The 17,487-nt window shown below is 51.6% G+C and overlaps 1 protein-coding gene across 3 annotated transcripts in view; it reads left to right on the top strand.

Annotated features, from left to right (window-relative positions):
* B4GALT5 (beta-1,4-galactosyltransferase 5) overlaps positions 1 to 15,827 on the top strand; it is a 73,780-nt gene extending 57,953 nt beyond the window's left edge. For 2 of the 3 annotated variants that reach the window (XM_081293136.1, XM_081293138.1), the window contains exons 3-9: positions 4,247 to 4,360; positions 5,471 to 5,595; positions 6,921 to 7,037; positions 8,475 to 8,662; positions 9,307 to 9,429; positions 12,287 to 12,388; positions 13,078 to 15,827. In XM_081293136.1, the coding sequence (XP_081149262.1) occupies positions 4,247 to 4,360; positions 5,471 to 5,595; positions 6,921 to 7,037; positions 8,475 to 8,662; positions 9,307 to 9,429; positions 12,287 to 12,388; positions 13,078 to 13,225 (917 nt within the window). In that variant the 3' untranslated portion in view covers positions 13,226 to 15,827. The other variant, XM_081293137.1, reaches the window with a different exon arrangement.
* Positions 15,828 to 17,487: the final 1,660 nt, after the last annotated feature.

The raw sequence follows: 17,487 nt of genomic DNA, 5'->3' as shown, positions 1-17,487 counted from the left end.
ATCCATTTCCCTGCAAATTCTATGATTTTGTCATTTTTTTATTGCTGCATAGTACTCCATTGTGTATAGATGCCACATTTTTTTTTATCCATTCATCTATTGAAGGGCATCTGGGTTGGTTCCACAGTCTAGCTGTTGTGAATTGTGCTGCTATGAACATCGATGTGGCAGTATCCCTGTAGCATGCTCTTTTAAGGTCTAAGTATTGCTTCTTGAAGGGAAGTTAAATCCTTAAAAGATTGACCATCAGCCTGCCGCTGGCCAGTTTAGCAGCAACGTAGGTCGTGAGTCCGCAGAGTGATAAGCCCCTCGCCCCTTCTCCCTGATGGGCTTTGGATCCAGTGCTGCACCACTGAGCTACACCCCTGGCCCCTTTTGCTTTTTATCTGGAGGCAGGGTCTTGCTAAGCTGCTGAGGGTTTGGGATCCTCCTGCCTCAGCCTCCTGAGTGGCTGCGGTGCCCCCACATCCAGCTGTTTGTTTTGACCCTGTCTGCTTTGTCTTCTGAGTTTTGGAAATGACATCTGACCACATCATTTCTCTGTCTCCTCTCTAGCCACCCCCTCCTGTCTCCCTTTGCTGTTGATCCAAGCCAGGGCCTCAAGCCTGCTAAGATGGGGTACCACTGAGCCACACTCCAGCCCCTCCATTTTTTCACAGGGGGAAAATACTCTTGGGGTTGGGTAGTGGCTTACCGACCCCTGCCTTGGAAATTCAGCAAGCCTGTCTTTGAGCAGTTGCCTCATTCAGTGGCACAGAAGACACTGATGTTGGGTAGAGGCCCCCTGAGCGGGGCGTGCAGTGACCCGCTACTTCTTGGCAGTCCCTGTGCCATCTTCCCAGGGCCAGAGCTGCTCATTTTCTCTGCCTCTTCCACAACCTTTTTGTTGATTATTTGTACCAGAGATTGAACCCAGGGATGATCAGCACTGAGCCACATCCCCAGCCATTTTTATGTTTTTTTTTTTTTTTTTTGAGACAGGGTCTCACTAAGTTGCTGAGTCTGACTTTGAACTCACTATCCTTCTGCCTCAGCTTCTGGAATTGGTGGAATTACAGGCGTGCACCACTGCGCCCAGCTGTCTTCCATTTCTTTAAAAGGTTTCTATGGTTGCTAAGAAAGTAAATTTATTTTTTGCAGAGCTGGGGATGGGACCTAGGGCCTTGTGCATGCTAGATAAGCACGTTGCCACTGAGCCTCTTCCCCAGCCCTTTTTGACATTTTTGCTTAAAGGATTTAAAATAAGAAATGAGGAAATTGGGTTTTGTTTTGTTTTACCTCTAAGGTGTAGTGTATTTGAGAGTTGTTTTTTTTTTTCCCTTAAATGGTCCGTTATTAATGTAGTAGTCAGAAGAAAAGTATTGTTTTGTTTCATGCTACTTGTTACCGTGTTTATTTTTTCAATGTTTGAAGGAAGTAGAAGGCAGTTTATCTTCTGACACACCCCAAATAGCAGAATCCTTCCAGATGGAAATGTCTGGTCTCTTTTTGATTCCCCTCCCCCCTGAAATTTCCTGTTTCCTGTTGAGGTTGTGCCTTTAAGGCTTGAAACTGCCCTTGCCTAGACTATTCCTATTCTGTTTTTGTTGTGGCCTGTGGCCTTCAAGGTGTGTCTAATGGTGGTGCTGCTATTCCCACCAGTTCCTCTCTCCTCACCAGGGCCCCTCGCCAGCTCATAGACCTATCAGGGACGTGTTGGTCAGCAATGAAACATCCTTTTTTTTTTTTTTTTCTTAAGAGAAACACATCTCAGAATCATCCAGGGTCATAGTTAGTACTTGGGTTCTTCACATAGATTTTGAAGTCGTTATTACCTTCAGAAGGAGGGTTGGCTCGGGCTTCCTCGGTTTATAAAGTCTTCACATTCTGGTTTCCACAAGTGCAGGTTCAGTGTCTCAGGACAGCTCTAGCTAGAAGGACAGAGTCTTCCTTTGTTAAGACCCAGTTAAAATCCCCTTCAGGCCGCCTCTCATTGGCTTTTGCCACAGGTGCTTACAGAGTTGGTGCCAAGTCCATGTATTTTGAAAGAATTTAGTGATTCATTCGATTCTTGGAGGCCCTTTCTCAGTGCTTTTTAAAAAATAATCTGAGTTGAAGATTCTGCGGTTCTAGGTTGCAAAGTGAATGTGAACACCAAATCTTCATTTTCATGGAATCATCACGAATCTAAAAGGACTGGGAAAGAGACTTCAGTAAACTCTGCAAGAGCCACGCACCAGCCCCCTCCTGTGGGAGGTGTGCGCTCGGCGCTCCCCTCTATCAGTCTGGAAAGGCAGGCGAGGGCAGAAGGGGGCCCCAGTTATAGTCCCTAGGAAAGGGGCGTCTGCTGCCACCCTCTGCAAAGCCCACTGAAGTGAGGGGACGGTGCATTCATTTTTTAATGTCAGGAATCCTTAAGAATCAGGAGGGGAAGGACCCCCCCAGCCAAAAGCTTTGGAGGTCGGAAAGCAGAGGATAAAAGCAACCCGTGGTAACGGACGTCTGCGTCCCGAGAAAACTGACTGCTCATGCAGCAGCAGGGACAGCCACAGCCAGCCCAGACACCAGAGTCCCCCACAAGCCAGGAATCACCCGTGTCTGCTGTTTTTGGAAATAAGAATTAAGGTGCAGCGAAGATGAAGCTGGGCTAGACGCTGTTGAAAAGCAGCCAAGGCCAGTTCTCCTCCCCAGGCATCCTAGCATGGGAGGACACGGGAGGACGGGACCTCAGACCTCAGAGTCCCACTGTTTCAGTCAGCTGTTCTGTCACCGTGACTAAGTGCCTGACAAGAACAACTTAAAGGAGGAAAAGTTTACTTGGGGCTCACAGTTTCAGAGGTCTCCGTCCACTGGTGGCTGACTCCATTGCTCTGGGACCTGGTGAGGCAGCGCGTCGTGGCAGAAGGGCCACTGCAGAGGAGGACTGCTCGGCTCATGGCAGGGTCTGGAAGCAGAGAGGGAAAGAGGAGGGGAGAAGGGGCCACAGGGAAGGTGCGTCTCCCAGGGCACCCCCGTGACCCTCCTCCAGCCATGCCCACCTGCCTGCAGTCACCCGTCAGTCAAACTAGGATGGGGGGATTTGAGTCAGAGCCCTTGCCACCCGGCTTCTCCCTCTGAATCGTGCTGCCCTATAGGAGCTTCGGGACGCCCCCATCCAAGCCATCTCCTCTCCCCTGCTCGGCACGATGGCACGATGGCACGGGCAGCTTAGCAGGACCTTCTGTCAAAGAGGGCTGGGGCTGGAACTCGGTGGGAGAGCGCTCGCCTAGCACACCTCTGGCTCCTCTTCCTCTTCGCACTGCGTGGACAGAAGACTGACCAGGTGGCCGCACAGTGAGGGACGGTAGAGCCTCAGTAGGCACCCTGATAGGAAATCTCTTGAAATGTGAGAAGTTCTTCATACATCCAGGAAGAAATTACTGGCTACCTGTAAAGATTAAGAACTGAGCGGGGCTGGCATGTGGCTCAAGTGGTAGCGTGCTCGCCTAGCATGCATGAGGCACTGGGTTCGAGTCTCAGCACCACACAAAAATGAAACAAACAAACAAGAACTGGAAGGCTTCAGCCCTAGCAGCCACCTGGGAGGCAGGGACACAGCACCTTCACGTCGCAAAGGGAAATTATTTCCAGTCGAGAATTCTGTAAACTGAACCACACCAAAATGAGAAAGAACAGAAACTCTCAAATGACGAGGTTTCAGGACTGCGCTTCCTCTCGCTCCCCTTAGGAAGCTGGGGGGTGTGAGGCTCAGCCTTCTCCTCCAGGCCTTGACACAGCTGGAAAGCCACCTCTCGCAGGGAGTGGAGTTGACAGCCCTCCGGCCACAGTGAGCTGAGCCAGAGGAAAGGCAGGAGGTGGCTCCAGGAAAGCTAGGGGCAGGCTTCCTGGTGATCAGCCCTGATGTTTACTACACCATCACGTCCACACTGCGAGGGCCCCAACTCCAGCTAGGGTGTGTGACCCTGGGGCAGGAACTGGAGAAGGGAGGGGGTGACCTCCTCACCTCCTGTAGTAGGAAGTAGCAGACCAGCTTCGCGGCCACTTTAGGGCTGATAGGAGGGAGAGAAGAAGCCTGTGGCAGGAAGGGAGCCTGGTTAAAGCCGTCCCCTCCAGTTCCCTTTCTATCAGTGGGTTCCCGTTTTTAAGCGGTGGCTTAAAGCCACCCCTGCCTGCTCCCAGCCGCACCGAGGAAGGCCTCCCCAGAGGCAGGAGGGATGGCGTTGCTCTCATGGACCGCTCTGAGTTGCTTTTCCCCTTGTCCCCCCAGATTACCCTCTTGACTTGAACCACAGTGAGACCTTCCTCCAGACCACGACCTTTCTTCCTGAAGACTTCACCTACTTCGCCAACCACCCCTGCCCCGAGAGGCTCCCTTCCATGAGTGAGTAGAGCGCAGCTCCCCAGCCTCTGCTTTGAAGCAGATTAGTGTTTGTGTCTGTGGGACTCGCAGTGGCTCTGTCTGCTGGTCTCCCTCTCTGAAGCCCATAAACACTCCTGGCCTCTGGAGCGGCCCGCTGCAGGCATTGGTGCTGGCTCCGCGTCACGCCTCCCGGGCTCGCCTGGGCTGGGCTGCTGCTCCTGCCCCTGGTTTATAAGCTGTGGCCTATTAGGTTGTCCTGGAAAAGGCAGAGACGGCCAGCTGTGTCCCCTCGGTACAGAGCACACTGTTGATAGCCAGTTGGGTAGGCACACGTTATTTTCTTCACAAGCTGCTGCGTGTTTTGAAAAAGTCTTGGGCCTGGTGCAGTGGCACACGCCGTCATCCCAGTGACTTGGGACACTAAGTTTGTGGCCAGCCTCACCAGCTTAGCAAGACCCTCTCTCTAAATAAAAAATAAAAGGGGCTGAGGGTAGCTCAGTGCTAAAGCACCCTGCATCAGTACCCAGCATCACTCAGCCAGCCAGCCAATAACATCAGTTTGGGATATTTTTTCTATTTGGAACTCCACGTGTGATCTGACACATTGACAGCTCACACTTTTTCTGTACTTTGGGGCTTCTTAGTTGTGCTTTTTATTTTTTATTTTTTTAAGACAGAAGCTAGTGTTACCAGGTCATCCTTTTGCTAGCATTTATTGATTGTCGAGTGTGTCCTCAGCCTAAGTCAAAGGCTAGTGTTCTGAGACTGTACACAATCCCCTGGGCCCTGGCTCACGGGCGGGTGAGTCCAGAGACAGCAGTGTGACTGGACCTGCGTCAGGAGCGGGCTAACACAGCCTGAGCTCAGCCACTCTGTCCTCCTCTGAGAAATTCAGCTGCCATTCTGCACCCTGGGATGAACTCTGAAGTCCAGACTCCTTGAGCCGCTTCTTTATGGATGGCAGTGCTCCGCTGAAGTGCAGAGGTGGAAAGCCACACAGAGGACCCCACTGTCCCCCGGCACACAGTCAGATGCGAAGGCTCAGAACTTCTCCAGAGAATGAAACCCTGAATAGAGGGGGAAAACAATCATTTTTTGTTCTTTTAATTTTATTTTTCCCTCTCTCTTCAGAGGGCCCAATAGACGTAAACATGAGTGAAATTGGAATGGCTGACATTCATGCACTCTTCTCCAGAGACCCGACCATCAAGCTCGGAGGCCACTGGAAACCTTCGGATTGCCTGCCTCGGTGGAAGGTAGGCCGTGAAGTTGGACCCCAAGTGCTGGAGGGTTCATCTGGGGTTGGCCATCCTTTCTAACCACCCAGGAATTCCTAATTGTGGCCTTTTCTAATTTGCCCTCCTCGAACACCACACCCCCAACATATTTGCATTTAGTACTGCAAAATACTGAATATTTTGAAGACATGAGCTTTCCCAAGGACTCTTGTGTAGCCACAGGAATTTGCATCATCCTGATGATGAAGCAAGACCCTTTTGTCTTCCTCACAGGAGTATTAGCAAAGCAGGGGGTGGTAGGTCTCGGGTGTCACGTTTGCAGGAGTCCTCTCCAGTCCTCTCGTGTTTCAGGCCTGATCGCTCTAAGATCAGTGGGAGAGAAAGCAGAGTCAGGTCAACACTGAACTTTGTCCAGTGGTGTGCTGCGTGACCAGGTCAAGAGAGGAGACTTGACGTGGTGCAGGTCGAGCTCATGACATCCGCTTAAGTCTGTTCTTTCAGCAAGTGTTTCTTAAGGAGCGGGTTCTGTGCTGGTCCCTTCAGGCGCTCGTGGTGCGCAGAGGTCAGGCAGGTCTGGAGCGCAGCAGTGTCCCACCCATCACTGGGATGTAAAATCAGTCTAACAACAAGCTCTTAGAAATATGTTCATAGAGCCAGGTACAGCAGTCACACCTGTAATCCCAGCAACTCAGGAGGCTGAGGCAGAAGGATCACAAGTTTGAGGTCAGCCCTGTTAACTTAGCAAGACCCTGTTTCAAAATCAAAAGGGCGGGGCTGGGGTTATGGCTCAGCGGTAGAGCGTGCCTCACACATGCAAGGCCCCGGGTTCGATTCTCAGCACCACATATAAATAAATAAATAAAGTTAAAAAAAATCAAAAGGGCTGGTGCCGAGCTCATGGTGAAGCACTCTTGGATTCAGTCCTAGCTGCGCTCCCACAAAACGTACAGACACACATGCACTTTTGGCTATGTATGTGGTAATGTACGGGATAGTCTGTAAGTGTGCAGTGTGCATACAGCTGAAAGCTTGTTCTGATCTACCCACATGTTTACCTGTCTGTGGGTGTGTTTGCGTGTAGAATGTGTTCACAGTGTAGAATGCGTGTCTTCAGGGTGTATTCTAGCGTGGATTGGTGGAGCAGGCCCTCCCTGTACACGCTGTGGTGATGTAAGAATGAGATTCGATTAGTTCTGGGGTGGACTCACCAGCTCAGGCCTGTATTAGAGAATGTCAAGGACTCCCCGGGGACGGTCCAGCCATGCTGCAGGGATGTCCACTGTGGAGCAGAAATTCAAGGACTAAGAAGTTCAGGTGACCTGTTTTGCTGTAATCACCTCCAGGTGGCGATCCTCATCCCCTTCCGGAACCGCCACGAGCACCTCCCGGTCCTGCTCAGACACCTGATCCCCATGCTCCAGCGCCAGCGCCTGCAGTTTGCGTTTTATGTGGTCGAGCAGGTACATGGTCCTGCCTCTCCCTCTCCTTTCTCTTTTGAAACCGCAGTGTAGAACGCCGGCCCGTCTTCGGTGTGAAGAGCCAGGGAGCTGAGATCTTCGGGCTGAGCTCCCTGAGGGGGAAGGGCAGAGACACTTCTGCGCTTGGTGTGAGACGTTGCCGGCCCGGCAGATTCAAGTCTGGGATGGAAAGGCTGCCTGCCTGCCAACAAAGGCCTCTTGTTATGGGGTTTTGCTGGCAGCTGCTTTGGGTGACGTGTTTAGGCTCCCAACCCTTAAGATAGGAGCTGCCTGTTGGTCCAGCTCAGAGAATATGGCCTTGGAGTCAGGAGTCTGCACCTGCTGTTAACCAACCGCATGGCCCAGGACTTTCACAGACTTCTAAACCTTGGGGTTGGTTTTGCTTCAGTCTAGAGTATTGGATTAGATTCCTTCTAAGTCTTTTTTTTTCCCCCCAGTCCCATGTGGTATTTTGCCTGGCTCAGTTACAGTCACATTACTGACCAGGCTTCTTAGGCACATTTTAAACATGTGATCCTTTAACTAGAAGCTCTAGGGACAAATGAATGGTTGACAGATTCCCCTCAGTGCTCCGATTCTCAACTGTGCGCACTGTTAGCAAACCTGTCCCCCTCCAGGCAGGCCTCTGAGCCTTGTCTGCCTCCCCAGGGGGTCTCACAGGGAGTGAAGCCCAAGGAATGAGCCCCACTGTTCTAACAGGGGAGGGAGTTCTGTGTGCAAGGGGAAGAGCCCAGGGTGCTCTGGAGAGAAGCTTTCGTGTCTGCATTGCTGTGGCTGGTTGACATTGCTGTCAAACATGTCCACTCATTAAGTACCAGATCAGGTGTTTTGGTTAAACCTCACGCGCCTATCCTGAGTCGGGAGTTTTCTTATTGGCAAGGGTGAGTGAATGCTGGCATTTAGATAAGTTAGGCGCTGCCTGTTGTGCACTAGCGTCTTCATAAGTCACCAGCCTCTTTATTCAGGGGCAGGAGTCTTTGGTGTGTTCAGGGACAATTGTCTTAGTTGAACCTTCAAAATAAAACCAGTCAAACAAAAACCTCTATTATTATATTTGATTATGAAATAGAAATGGCAGATTGGTCAGCGTGCTGGTGGCAGGTGCTAGGGATGTGGTAAGAAGCAGAAGTGGCCGTGTCCCTCACCTGGTCTCCCTGTGCGTGCTGTTACGGGCTGGAACTTCTGCCTTTGGCAGTCTGGGCGGAGAAGCTCGGCTTTCTCACCTCTTACTGCCAAAGAAGTCGAGGCCAGAGGTCCTTTGACCTCTGGGTCACACCAGGTGTCATTGATGAGAGGTGCTGGTCCCACTCACAGGAGCCCAGGGGTCTCTTTCGTTGGTTCTAGTAAGTTCTTTCTGCCTGGCAAAGGTTGTGGGGGGTTTGTTCCCAGGCTGCTTTTCAAAGAGAGTTCTTCCTTTAGGTCGGGACCCAGCCCTTCAACCGAGCCATGCTTTTCAACGTTGGCTTTCGAGAGGCGATGAAGGACCTGGACTGGGACTGTCTGATTTTCCATGATGTGGACCACATTCCAGAGAGTGACCGCAACTACTATGGGTGTGGACAGATGCCCAGGCACTTTGCCACGAAGCTGGACAAGTACATGTATCTGTGAGTGTCATTTCCCTGAAGGAAGAGGTCTCATCTGAAAGGGTGAGAGATGCAGAGACCCTGAAATGCAGTTAGCTGCGGCCCCGTGTCCAGCAGCTGGTGAAGGGACAGCAGGCTGTGGCACGTCCGTGCAGTGGAGTGCTGCCTGACAGACCCAGGAATGAAGTGCTGACTCCCACCACGGCGCAGGGCAGCCGTGAGCCCGGCCAAAGGAAAGAAGCCAGGCACAGAGGTCCTGGGTAGAGTAGCACGTCCTGTGTGTGAGATGTCCACTTAGGGCAAATCTGTAAGATAGAAAGGAGATCATGGGCACCTAGGACTGGGGGCTTGGGGTGGTGACTGCTGATGGGTACAGAGCTTCTGGGAGGGTGATGAAGTACACTGATAATGATTGTGGCACGCTCATACACAGACAGCTGTTGAATCACTCCCTTTGAATTGGGGGTCAGGAACATCTCTGTAAAGCTATGGTTAAAAACCAAATAGGAGAAATTCAGTCCTCTCCTTTGGTGTGTGTCGGCACCAGGAGACAAATTCGGCTGGCTCAGGCCAGCAGCTTGGAGAGGCCGTGGGCCTCCGCTGAGCTGGCCCGCTGCACAAGAGGCCGTCCTTCGACACAGGAGACATGCTCGCTCTCCCTGCAGGCTTCCCTACACGGAGTTCTTCGGTGGAGTAAGCGGCTTAACAGTGGAGCAGTTTCGGAAGATCAACGGCTTTCCCAATGCTTTCTGGGGCTGGGGCGGAGAAGACGATGACCTCTGGAACAGGTACTGCCCTTAGCTCGGGTGCTGAGGCTGCGTGCAGGCTGCCCTCCAGGCAGAGCAACAGCCAGGACGACACAGATGTCCCAGGAGCCACCTTCCTTTCTTTTTTCCCCAAGGATGCGGGATTGAACCCTGGGGTGCTGTACCAGTGAGTCCTTTCCATTGTTTATTTTGAGACAAAGTGTTGCTGAGGCTGTCTTTGAACTTGCCATCCTCCTGCCTCAGCCTCCGGGTCACTGGGATTGCAGCGTGTGCCGACTAGTAGCCATATTTTAAAAGATTCAAGTAAAAGAGGTGAAATTCATTTTGGTAGTGGATTAACAAAATATTTAACACCCTATATTCAAAATAGTATTTCAGTGTGCAGTCAACATAAAATGCCCGTGAATTGGCCCGCTCTCAGTCTTTGAAGGCTGCTGGGCACTCTGTGCTCACAGCCCCCGCCCTTCTGAGCAGCCAGCTGGGCTCCTGGCCACAACGCTGGTCACAGCAGCTTCACACAGTTCTTCCTCTGGCTGGAATTTAGCAGCTAACTAGTTTTCTTTAATGACAAAGACCAGAGTATTTGCAGTCAGAAAAATGATTTTTATGTATTTTAAAAGTGATAGTTATAACATTAAAAACACACCAAAAAAAGCCTCTTACCACCCTACAAAAAAACTACCTCCCACCAAAGCAGCTGTTTTCTTTTTGTTCTCTTTTGACTGTAAAAATAAACCTAAATGATTTTTCTTATAATAAGGAATATACTTGGGCTGGGGATGTGGCTCAAGCAGTAACACGCTCGCCTGGCATGCGCGGGGCGCTGGGTTTGATCCTCAGCACCACATAAAAATAAAAATGTTGTGTCCACCAAAAACTGAAAAATAGATATTAAAAATCATTCTCTCTCTCTCTCAAAAAAAAAAAAAAAAGAATATACTCATCATTAAATACAGGTGATTACAAAAATTCATTACCCACAACCTGAACACCCAGAAATAACATTCATTACCATCTCAGTGAGTTTGTCTTTAAAAAGTGGAAGGTGGTGCAGGTACTATGGCGCACACCTGTAATCCCAGCTGATGCAGGAGAATCTCAAGTTTGAGGCCAGTCTTAGCAATTTAGTGAGACTCTATCTTGGGGGATGGTGGTGGCTAGGGATATAGCTCAGTGGTTGAGAAACCTGGGTTCAATCCCTAGTACTACCAGAAAAAATAAAAGAATTAAAAGTGATAAGTGGAAAGTTAGGGACATGGCTTAGTGGTAGAGCACCAAACTAGCATGTGTGAGGCCTGGGGTTCAATCCTCAGTAACTACCTCTGCCCCCCCCCAAATTTGTATAAAATCTCTGTGCTCCCCCCACACCAAAAACAAAGATATAAAATCTCTGAGCAGGGCTAGGGCTGGGGCTATGGCTTAGCCGTAGAGCACTCGCCTAGCACGTGTGAGGCCCTGGGTTCGATCCTCAGAACCACATAAAAATAAATAAAATAAAGGTATTATGTCCAACTACAACTAAAAAGTAGTATTAAAAAAAATAAAAAATAGTAAAATAAAATCTCTGAGCATCAGTTTTTTAGATCTGTAAAATCACAGTAGCATGAGTCTCAGGGACGTGAGAATCAGGTGAGGACGTGTGTGGTGCCCCTTCCCAGTGTCTGACCAGCAGTGTGACGTCATTAGATGTATTGCGGGTAGGATGCCAACATTAAGTAAGTCACGTTCGGTGAGTGGCTCATGTAATCCTTTCTGCGGTTGTGCCCTGCTTGCTCTAACTGTCCCTGTCGTGTGCTGCCCGCCCTTTCCCTGCTGTAGAGTATGACATAAAAAAGCGCTTGCTTTTTCGCACCTGGGAAGAAGCCCTAGAAATGATGCAGCCAGAATAGGACTGTTTTAAGGCCCTTAAGCTACGTTATGACAAGTTGATACCTTAAGTTTGCACGTGGCTAGCATTCTGTGTGCTAAGTGCCCACATCACCAAAGCCTCCCTAGTAAAGTGGCATTTTGGTCGTGTGCAGTTTGTCCCTGCTGTCCCAGGAGGCTCGCACTGTACACGCTCATGTGAACTCCCGGTGTGAGTGGTGGGTGTTTATACACTGATGAGTAAAGAGTAATAATAAGGAACAGGTGCGAAAGGATTCCCACCGTCTGTTTACTTTCTGGCTTAGCTTTTGAAAATAAAGTAAATATTGGTCATTAATTGAAGTTAATTTTCTGTAAGTATTCAGATGACACGCAGGTATACAAACTCAGAAGGGTCTAAGTGTCTTCCCAGTGCCGTCCTGCCCCTCTCCCTGGTAGTGCCCATGGAACAAGCTCTACTCCTTTCCTGTTGGTGACTGTCAGAAGTTATAACTGTGAACCTCCTTGTTCATATGTGCAGGCATTTATTTAGACTAAATAGTTGTGCAGCTAACAGCCAAGAAATCCATGCATTTCTGCTGGGCATGGCGGCGCACACCTGTGACCCCAGCAACTCATCAGACCCTGTCTCAAAGTAAAATTTAAAAAGACCCAATGGGTATCTCAGTGGTAAAGCACCCTGGGTTCTCCAGTATGGGGTGGGGGTGCAGAATTTAAGCACTTTAAAATTCAGATTTTTTTTGCCAAACTCTCCTTTAAAAAAAAAATCACTTTGCCATTCTTTCTTTCAAAGCAGTCAACTCTTTTCATGGAAAGAACGGTTTGTGTTGTTGTTAATTTGTGTATGATTCAATTAAATTGCAAAACTTTGGTATTAGGCACAGTTAGCATAAAGTCTGGGTGGGAACTGCTGGCCTCTGCTGAGCGGCTGGCTGGCGGGTGGTGCAGGCCCCAGGTGGGAGCGGTTAACTCTAAGTCCAGGTGGCGTGACAGGCGGGTCTTGCTCCTGCAGAGTGCAGAACGCAGGCTACTCTGTGAGCCGGCCGGAAGGTGACACGGGGAAGTACAAGTCCATCCCTCACCACCACCGAGGAGAAGTGCAGTTTCTTGGAAGGTTGGTGCCGTGTCCCCGCTAGACCTCTCGTTCCAGCCCCCTCCCTGCCCCAGGCTGCAGTGTTCTGATGTAACTGTGAGGCCGGTACCAGGGGGACAGACCATTGGAGGAAATGTGGGCAGCCACGTCTCTCAGGGGGTCTCCTCTCAGCCCACAGGGAGGTAGGAGAAGCCCCCTGGGTGCTCCCGAGCTTCACGCGTGGCCTTGGCAGCTGGGTTCCCTCTTGTCTTTTAAAAGTAAGGTGCAAATGGGCACAGTGACATTCTCCATGCTCCTAGAGTGACTTTTCCTGGGCCTTGCAGACTGTGAGCTGGACTTTCTGTAGAAAGCAATTCTGATCGCTTAGCTCTGTCCCTGGGGGAGGGATGGGCACGGACTTACTGTCATTGGATCTATCTATAATGTCTCACCTCCCTTCCCCACTCTGTCACCTCCAGCAAGTCAGTTAACAGGGCTGAGCCGTGGCTCCTCGCTGGCTCGGGGCTGGGCGGTTAGTGAGGTGACCAGTGAGCGCAGCCCGGCGGCAGCTGGGGGTGTCTAGGAAACTACCGCCAGAAGCCGCGTCAGGATGGCCAGCCACCGCCTGTGGCCCACAAGTGCTGGCCTGGCTCCGTCCCCCTGGGCTGCCCTGCTCTGTGCCTCTGAAGCGCTGGAGTCCCCGCTGAGAGCCACTGTGGTGGTTTCCACAGGTATGCGCTGCTGAGGAAGTCCAAAGAGCGGCAGGGGCTGGACGGCCTCAACAACCTCCACTACGTCGCCAACGTCACGTACGACGCCCTGTACAAGAACATCACTGTCAACCTGACGCCTGAGCTGGCGCAGGTGAGCGAGTACTGAGACTCCCGGGAGGACGCGTTTGCTTTCCCACCGCCACACGGACACGGTCCTGCCGGCTGTCCTGGGTCTGCACGGGGAGAGCAGAAGCGGTCCAGCAGAGGACCTCAAGGTTCCAGGAAACGTGACCGAGCACACGCACAACGCTTTCATTTGGGGACCTGCTCGGATGGAGGGTCAGCCCTGGCTTTCTGTGCCCACGAGGTGGACGTCTGTCCTGCTGCTCTCTCCTGTCTCCCACCCCAGCGTCCTGACGTAGCCAGTCTCCAGAACCCTGGCCAGCCGTGAGCGGCCGAGGCCCTGCCGTCGCCTGGCCAGCCTTGGGTCCTAGGCAGCGTGGCTGGCGGCGGCTGGATCTCCACCATCCCCTGCATCTCTGCTGTTCTCTTGGTTTCATTTAAAAAAAAAAAAATTTATCTGCTTTGGGCAGGGATTGAGGGTGGGGGAGGGCTTTGGGTACAACAACTAGACATAAATATATAACAGCCACTTCTTGAAGAAGTATAATTGTAAATAAGCCATGTAAAATGCCTTTTTAAAATTTAATTTTATAGCTGGCTCCAATTCAAAGCGAGGATTTATACATTAGATCACTTTTTTGGTTGGCAAAAGCAGGAACTCAGTTAAATTGCAGTTGAAGAATATCATCTCCCAAATTGTGGTCACTTGGAAGGGAGACAGGGCACATCACCCAAGAGCAAAACAATCTGACCACCTCACCAGTAGCTGGCCTTTCTGTTCCCTCCCTGTCCCTCCTACAGAGTCCTGCTTGGCTCCTGCTGTGCAGACCCTCCCTATGGCCCTGAGGCCTACGGGGGCCCTGTGGGACAGGAGAGGCGCTGCTGTCTGTGCCAAGCAGACCCGGGCTCCCCAGGCACCGGCTCTCTGGACTTCAGTTCTGGGCCTTCGACATCATAAGACAGTGGGCGTTTCCCTCTGTTTTTCTTCTCCCTCCTGTGGACATTGGCCAGTTTCTAGGAGCTGTGCCCTACACGACCAGCTGGCTTCAGGGATTCCTCTGCTTCCTGTCTCCTCCTTTTCTGGGAAGATTCTTTATCCTCATGGTTCTGTTCTGGGCCACACAGAATGACGAGCAGTTCCACTGGGGGAGTGAAGCCAGAGAGCAGGTGACACCTGTGTCCTGGGTCAGCTGGGGTCCAGGGGAGACTCCAGCCCAGCTTGAGGTTAGCAGAGCACCCGTGCTTTCTGAGGTCAGATTCTGTCTTGCGTTTGAATTTGTGCCTCTTTCTTTCCCCTGAGCCAAAGCCCTCAGTTCATAGCTCTGTCCACTTGTGCAGGATCCTGGAGAATCCCGGCTCCTCTCCTTTTCCACGCAGCATATTTACACATGTGATTGGGAGTGCTTTCTGAAGAGTACTTCATATTTTTTTTAATTGCCTTGTTTGCCTTCAACCTCCTGAATTTTCATGGTTTACATGGGTGTGTGTAGGGCGTGTGTGAGTGGGTGTGTGTGTGTGTGTGTGTGTTGGGTTCCATGGACGTATGATCCCCACGAGCTGTGGGAGTGATTGGCCAGGCCTTATTTTTTTGTTTTTTGGTTATTTTGGTTCGAGTTTTTGTTCTTTTGAAGAACAGAGTGGTATTTAGGAATAAATTGCAAACTCTCACCAGCTCATATGAGAGAGCAGGTACCTGCCCTTGAAAATGCTGGTGAGTGACATCACGCATTAAAGAAATGTGTGCGTTTCATGTGTTGAAATCCCCAGGGAACGGCACGCACACGTCCCTTGCCCGATGCTGCCGACAGTGGTCCCCCTCCACCCGCGCGCCCACCGGCCCTTCTCATCCCCCTCATCACTGAAGGCTGTGGTCTGCTTTCCCGTGACGGACTGGGTGTCATTTGGAACTCTCTGCCAGAACAGATGCGTTCTGGTCCAGGGTGAGGTGTGTGGGGCTGGCGGGAGCAGGACGTGGGAGGCCACCACACCCTCCTGAGGACAGAGGAAAGCTCTCCTCTGCTGCAGGGCCGTTCAGATTCCCTTCAGTCGTGTCTGAGTCTTCTATCAGGTGGAGTTTCTTCATGTGCACTGTTGATCATTTGTGCCCCACGTTGATGCCATGTGTAACCGTTATGATCACACAGCCAGGCACATTGCTGTCACAGCATGGAATTCTCGTGTTAAAAACACCCCTAGAACTAAATGTGACCTTGAGCATATTTCGGCAGCTGAAATTCTTCAAGGCTACTGATGGGGTCCCCATAAGCCAATCTCATCTTGGATTGTTGTGTGCGAGAAAGGTTTCCCTTGACGCTGGTGTTTGGGGGGTGATATTTGCAGAAATGTTCATTTGACCTGCCAGGGACCCCGTCAGAGCTCATGGCTTCCGCTCATGCTGATGATGGCATTGAAGGTAGCTAGCTTCTTTCCATCACTACATTGTTTTGAGCTTGCTCTTATGTTTTAAGAGGTGCCAGGGGTACATTTTTGCACTGAAACCTAAAAATGTTTTAAAAAACACTTTTCACAAAAATAGTCCTTTGTCATTACATTATTTACTCATGTGTTTGTACATTTTTGTATGTTAATTTATGAATGATTTTTTCAGTAAAAAATACATACTCAAGAACCAAACCTTGGTCGCCTCTCTCTTTTGTCTAGCACACTGTGGCTCCTTGGGGACCTTTCCCTTCTCAGCAGCCAGCTGACCTGTCCCTGGTATATACTGTGGCAGAGGTGCCTGTCTGCCCACGGTGGGCATCCCCGTGCCTGGTTTACTTTTAGGGATTACCACGTCATACCTGTGAAGTTGAGGGGCAGCGGGGGGCATGGAGTTTCCTTCTAGAGGGTTCTCTGGGGCCTGACCCTGCTCAGAGGTTGTACCCACGGCTTCTGCTGCGTGCTCACCGCTCAGGGTGCAGAGTGAGGCCGGGGCTGTGCCTGGGGCCAGCGGAGCGCAAAACCGCGCAGAGGCAGAGGCAGAGGCAGGTGCAGCTTGCTGTGGGCTAAGTTCCGCCCCTGGGGCATCCGAAGGAGCGCCGTGGGGGTGCAGAGGGCAGTTAAGGGACAGAAAGAAAGTGGTGTGGCCTGAGCAGAGCAGGTGAAGGGGCGCTGGATGGCTGGGCAATGGGCCAGGCCGTGCAGGACGGGGCCTTGTGGGGCCCCAGCCAGGAGGCTTCTGGGCCTCGGGCCACGCGGTGGGTTTGCAGGGCCTCCTTAGGGGAGGCCTTGGTCGGACGGAGGAGGCAGCGGGGCTGACGCTGGGGTGCAGGGTGCACATGGGGGGCCGTCACGCTGCCCCGGAAGATCACAAGGTTCCTCCTGACCCCTGCCTTCGGGGATCTGGACACTGCTCAGTAGAAACTGCCGGGAGGCGGCCCCTGGCCGGCTTCGCACTCAGGCCAGCCGGGCCAGGCAGAGCAGCAGGTAGTGAAGGCCTGCGAGTGGCCGGCAGGCAGGAGGAGCAGCAGGAGGACACGGGAGTGGCAGGTGACAGGGTCGCAAAGTGATGGAGACAAAAGCCGAAAATAATGGGAAGGGGTGGGGGGCAAAGGTGCTGGAGGAGAACGGGGCTCCCGGAGAGTTTGGGCTCTGGTTTTCCAGCAAGAGCAGATTGAGTTTTTGAGGCATAGGGACATCAACAGGAAAGGTGGCACAAGGTACCTGGGACACGGGACATACACGGGGTGTTCCTGCAGGAACTGCCCGCATTGGTGGCCGGGAAAGAGATTACAAAGGAGAGCTGGGGGCTGGGGTTGTGGCTGGGGCAGAGCGCTCACCTAACATGCGTGAGCCCCTGGGTTCCATCCTCACACCATAGAAAAATAGAATAAAGGTATTGTGTCCACCCACAGCTAAAAAATAAATATTAAAAAAAAGGAGGGCTTGGAATTCTTGTCCCTGTGAAGCTGTGGCTGTGGGTGAGGAGGGCTTCCTGCTGGTCCCAGAGTGAACCCAGCCAATCAGGGTCCTCATTCCACCCCTTCCTTCTCACCTGGGGACACCCGGTGGTAAAGACAGCAGTTCCTCTGAGGAGGACCTGTCTGGCCGGGTCTGTGCAGAGCACATTGGATACAACCCAGACCCTCACCCTCACTCTAATAACCCTGCAGGGTGGACACCACCCTTGCCCTGGAGCAGGGCCCCTCCACTGCCCACTTGACGTTCTGGGCCAGGTTATCCTCTACCTGGAGGTGGCGGGTGGAGCGTGGCAGGACAGGTGGTTAAATATAGGGTGCAGTGCTCTTAGTTGGGTGTTTACCAGCACCCCTGACCTCTGTCCTCTGCATGGTTTTCAAGTGTCAC

This window comes from Spermophilus citellus, assembly GCF_964194105.1.
Source record: "Spermophilus citellus genome assembly, chromosome: 4".
In the NCBI taxonomy this organism is placed as follows: domain Eukaryota; kingdom Metazoa; phylum Chordata; class Mammalia; order Rodentia; family Sciuridae; genus Spermophilus; species Spermophilus citellus.
This window is presented reverse-complemented; position numbering and strand designations above follow the sequence as displayed.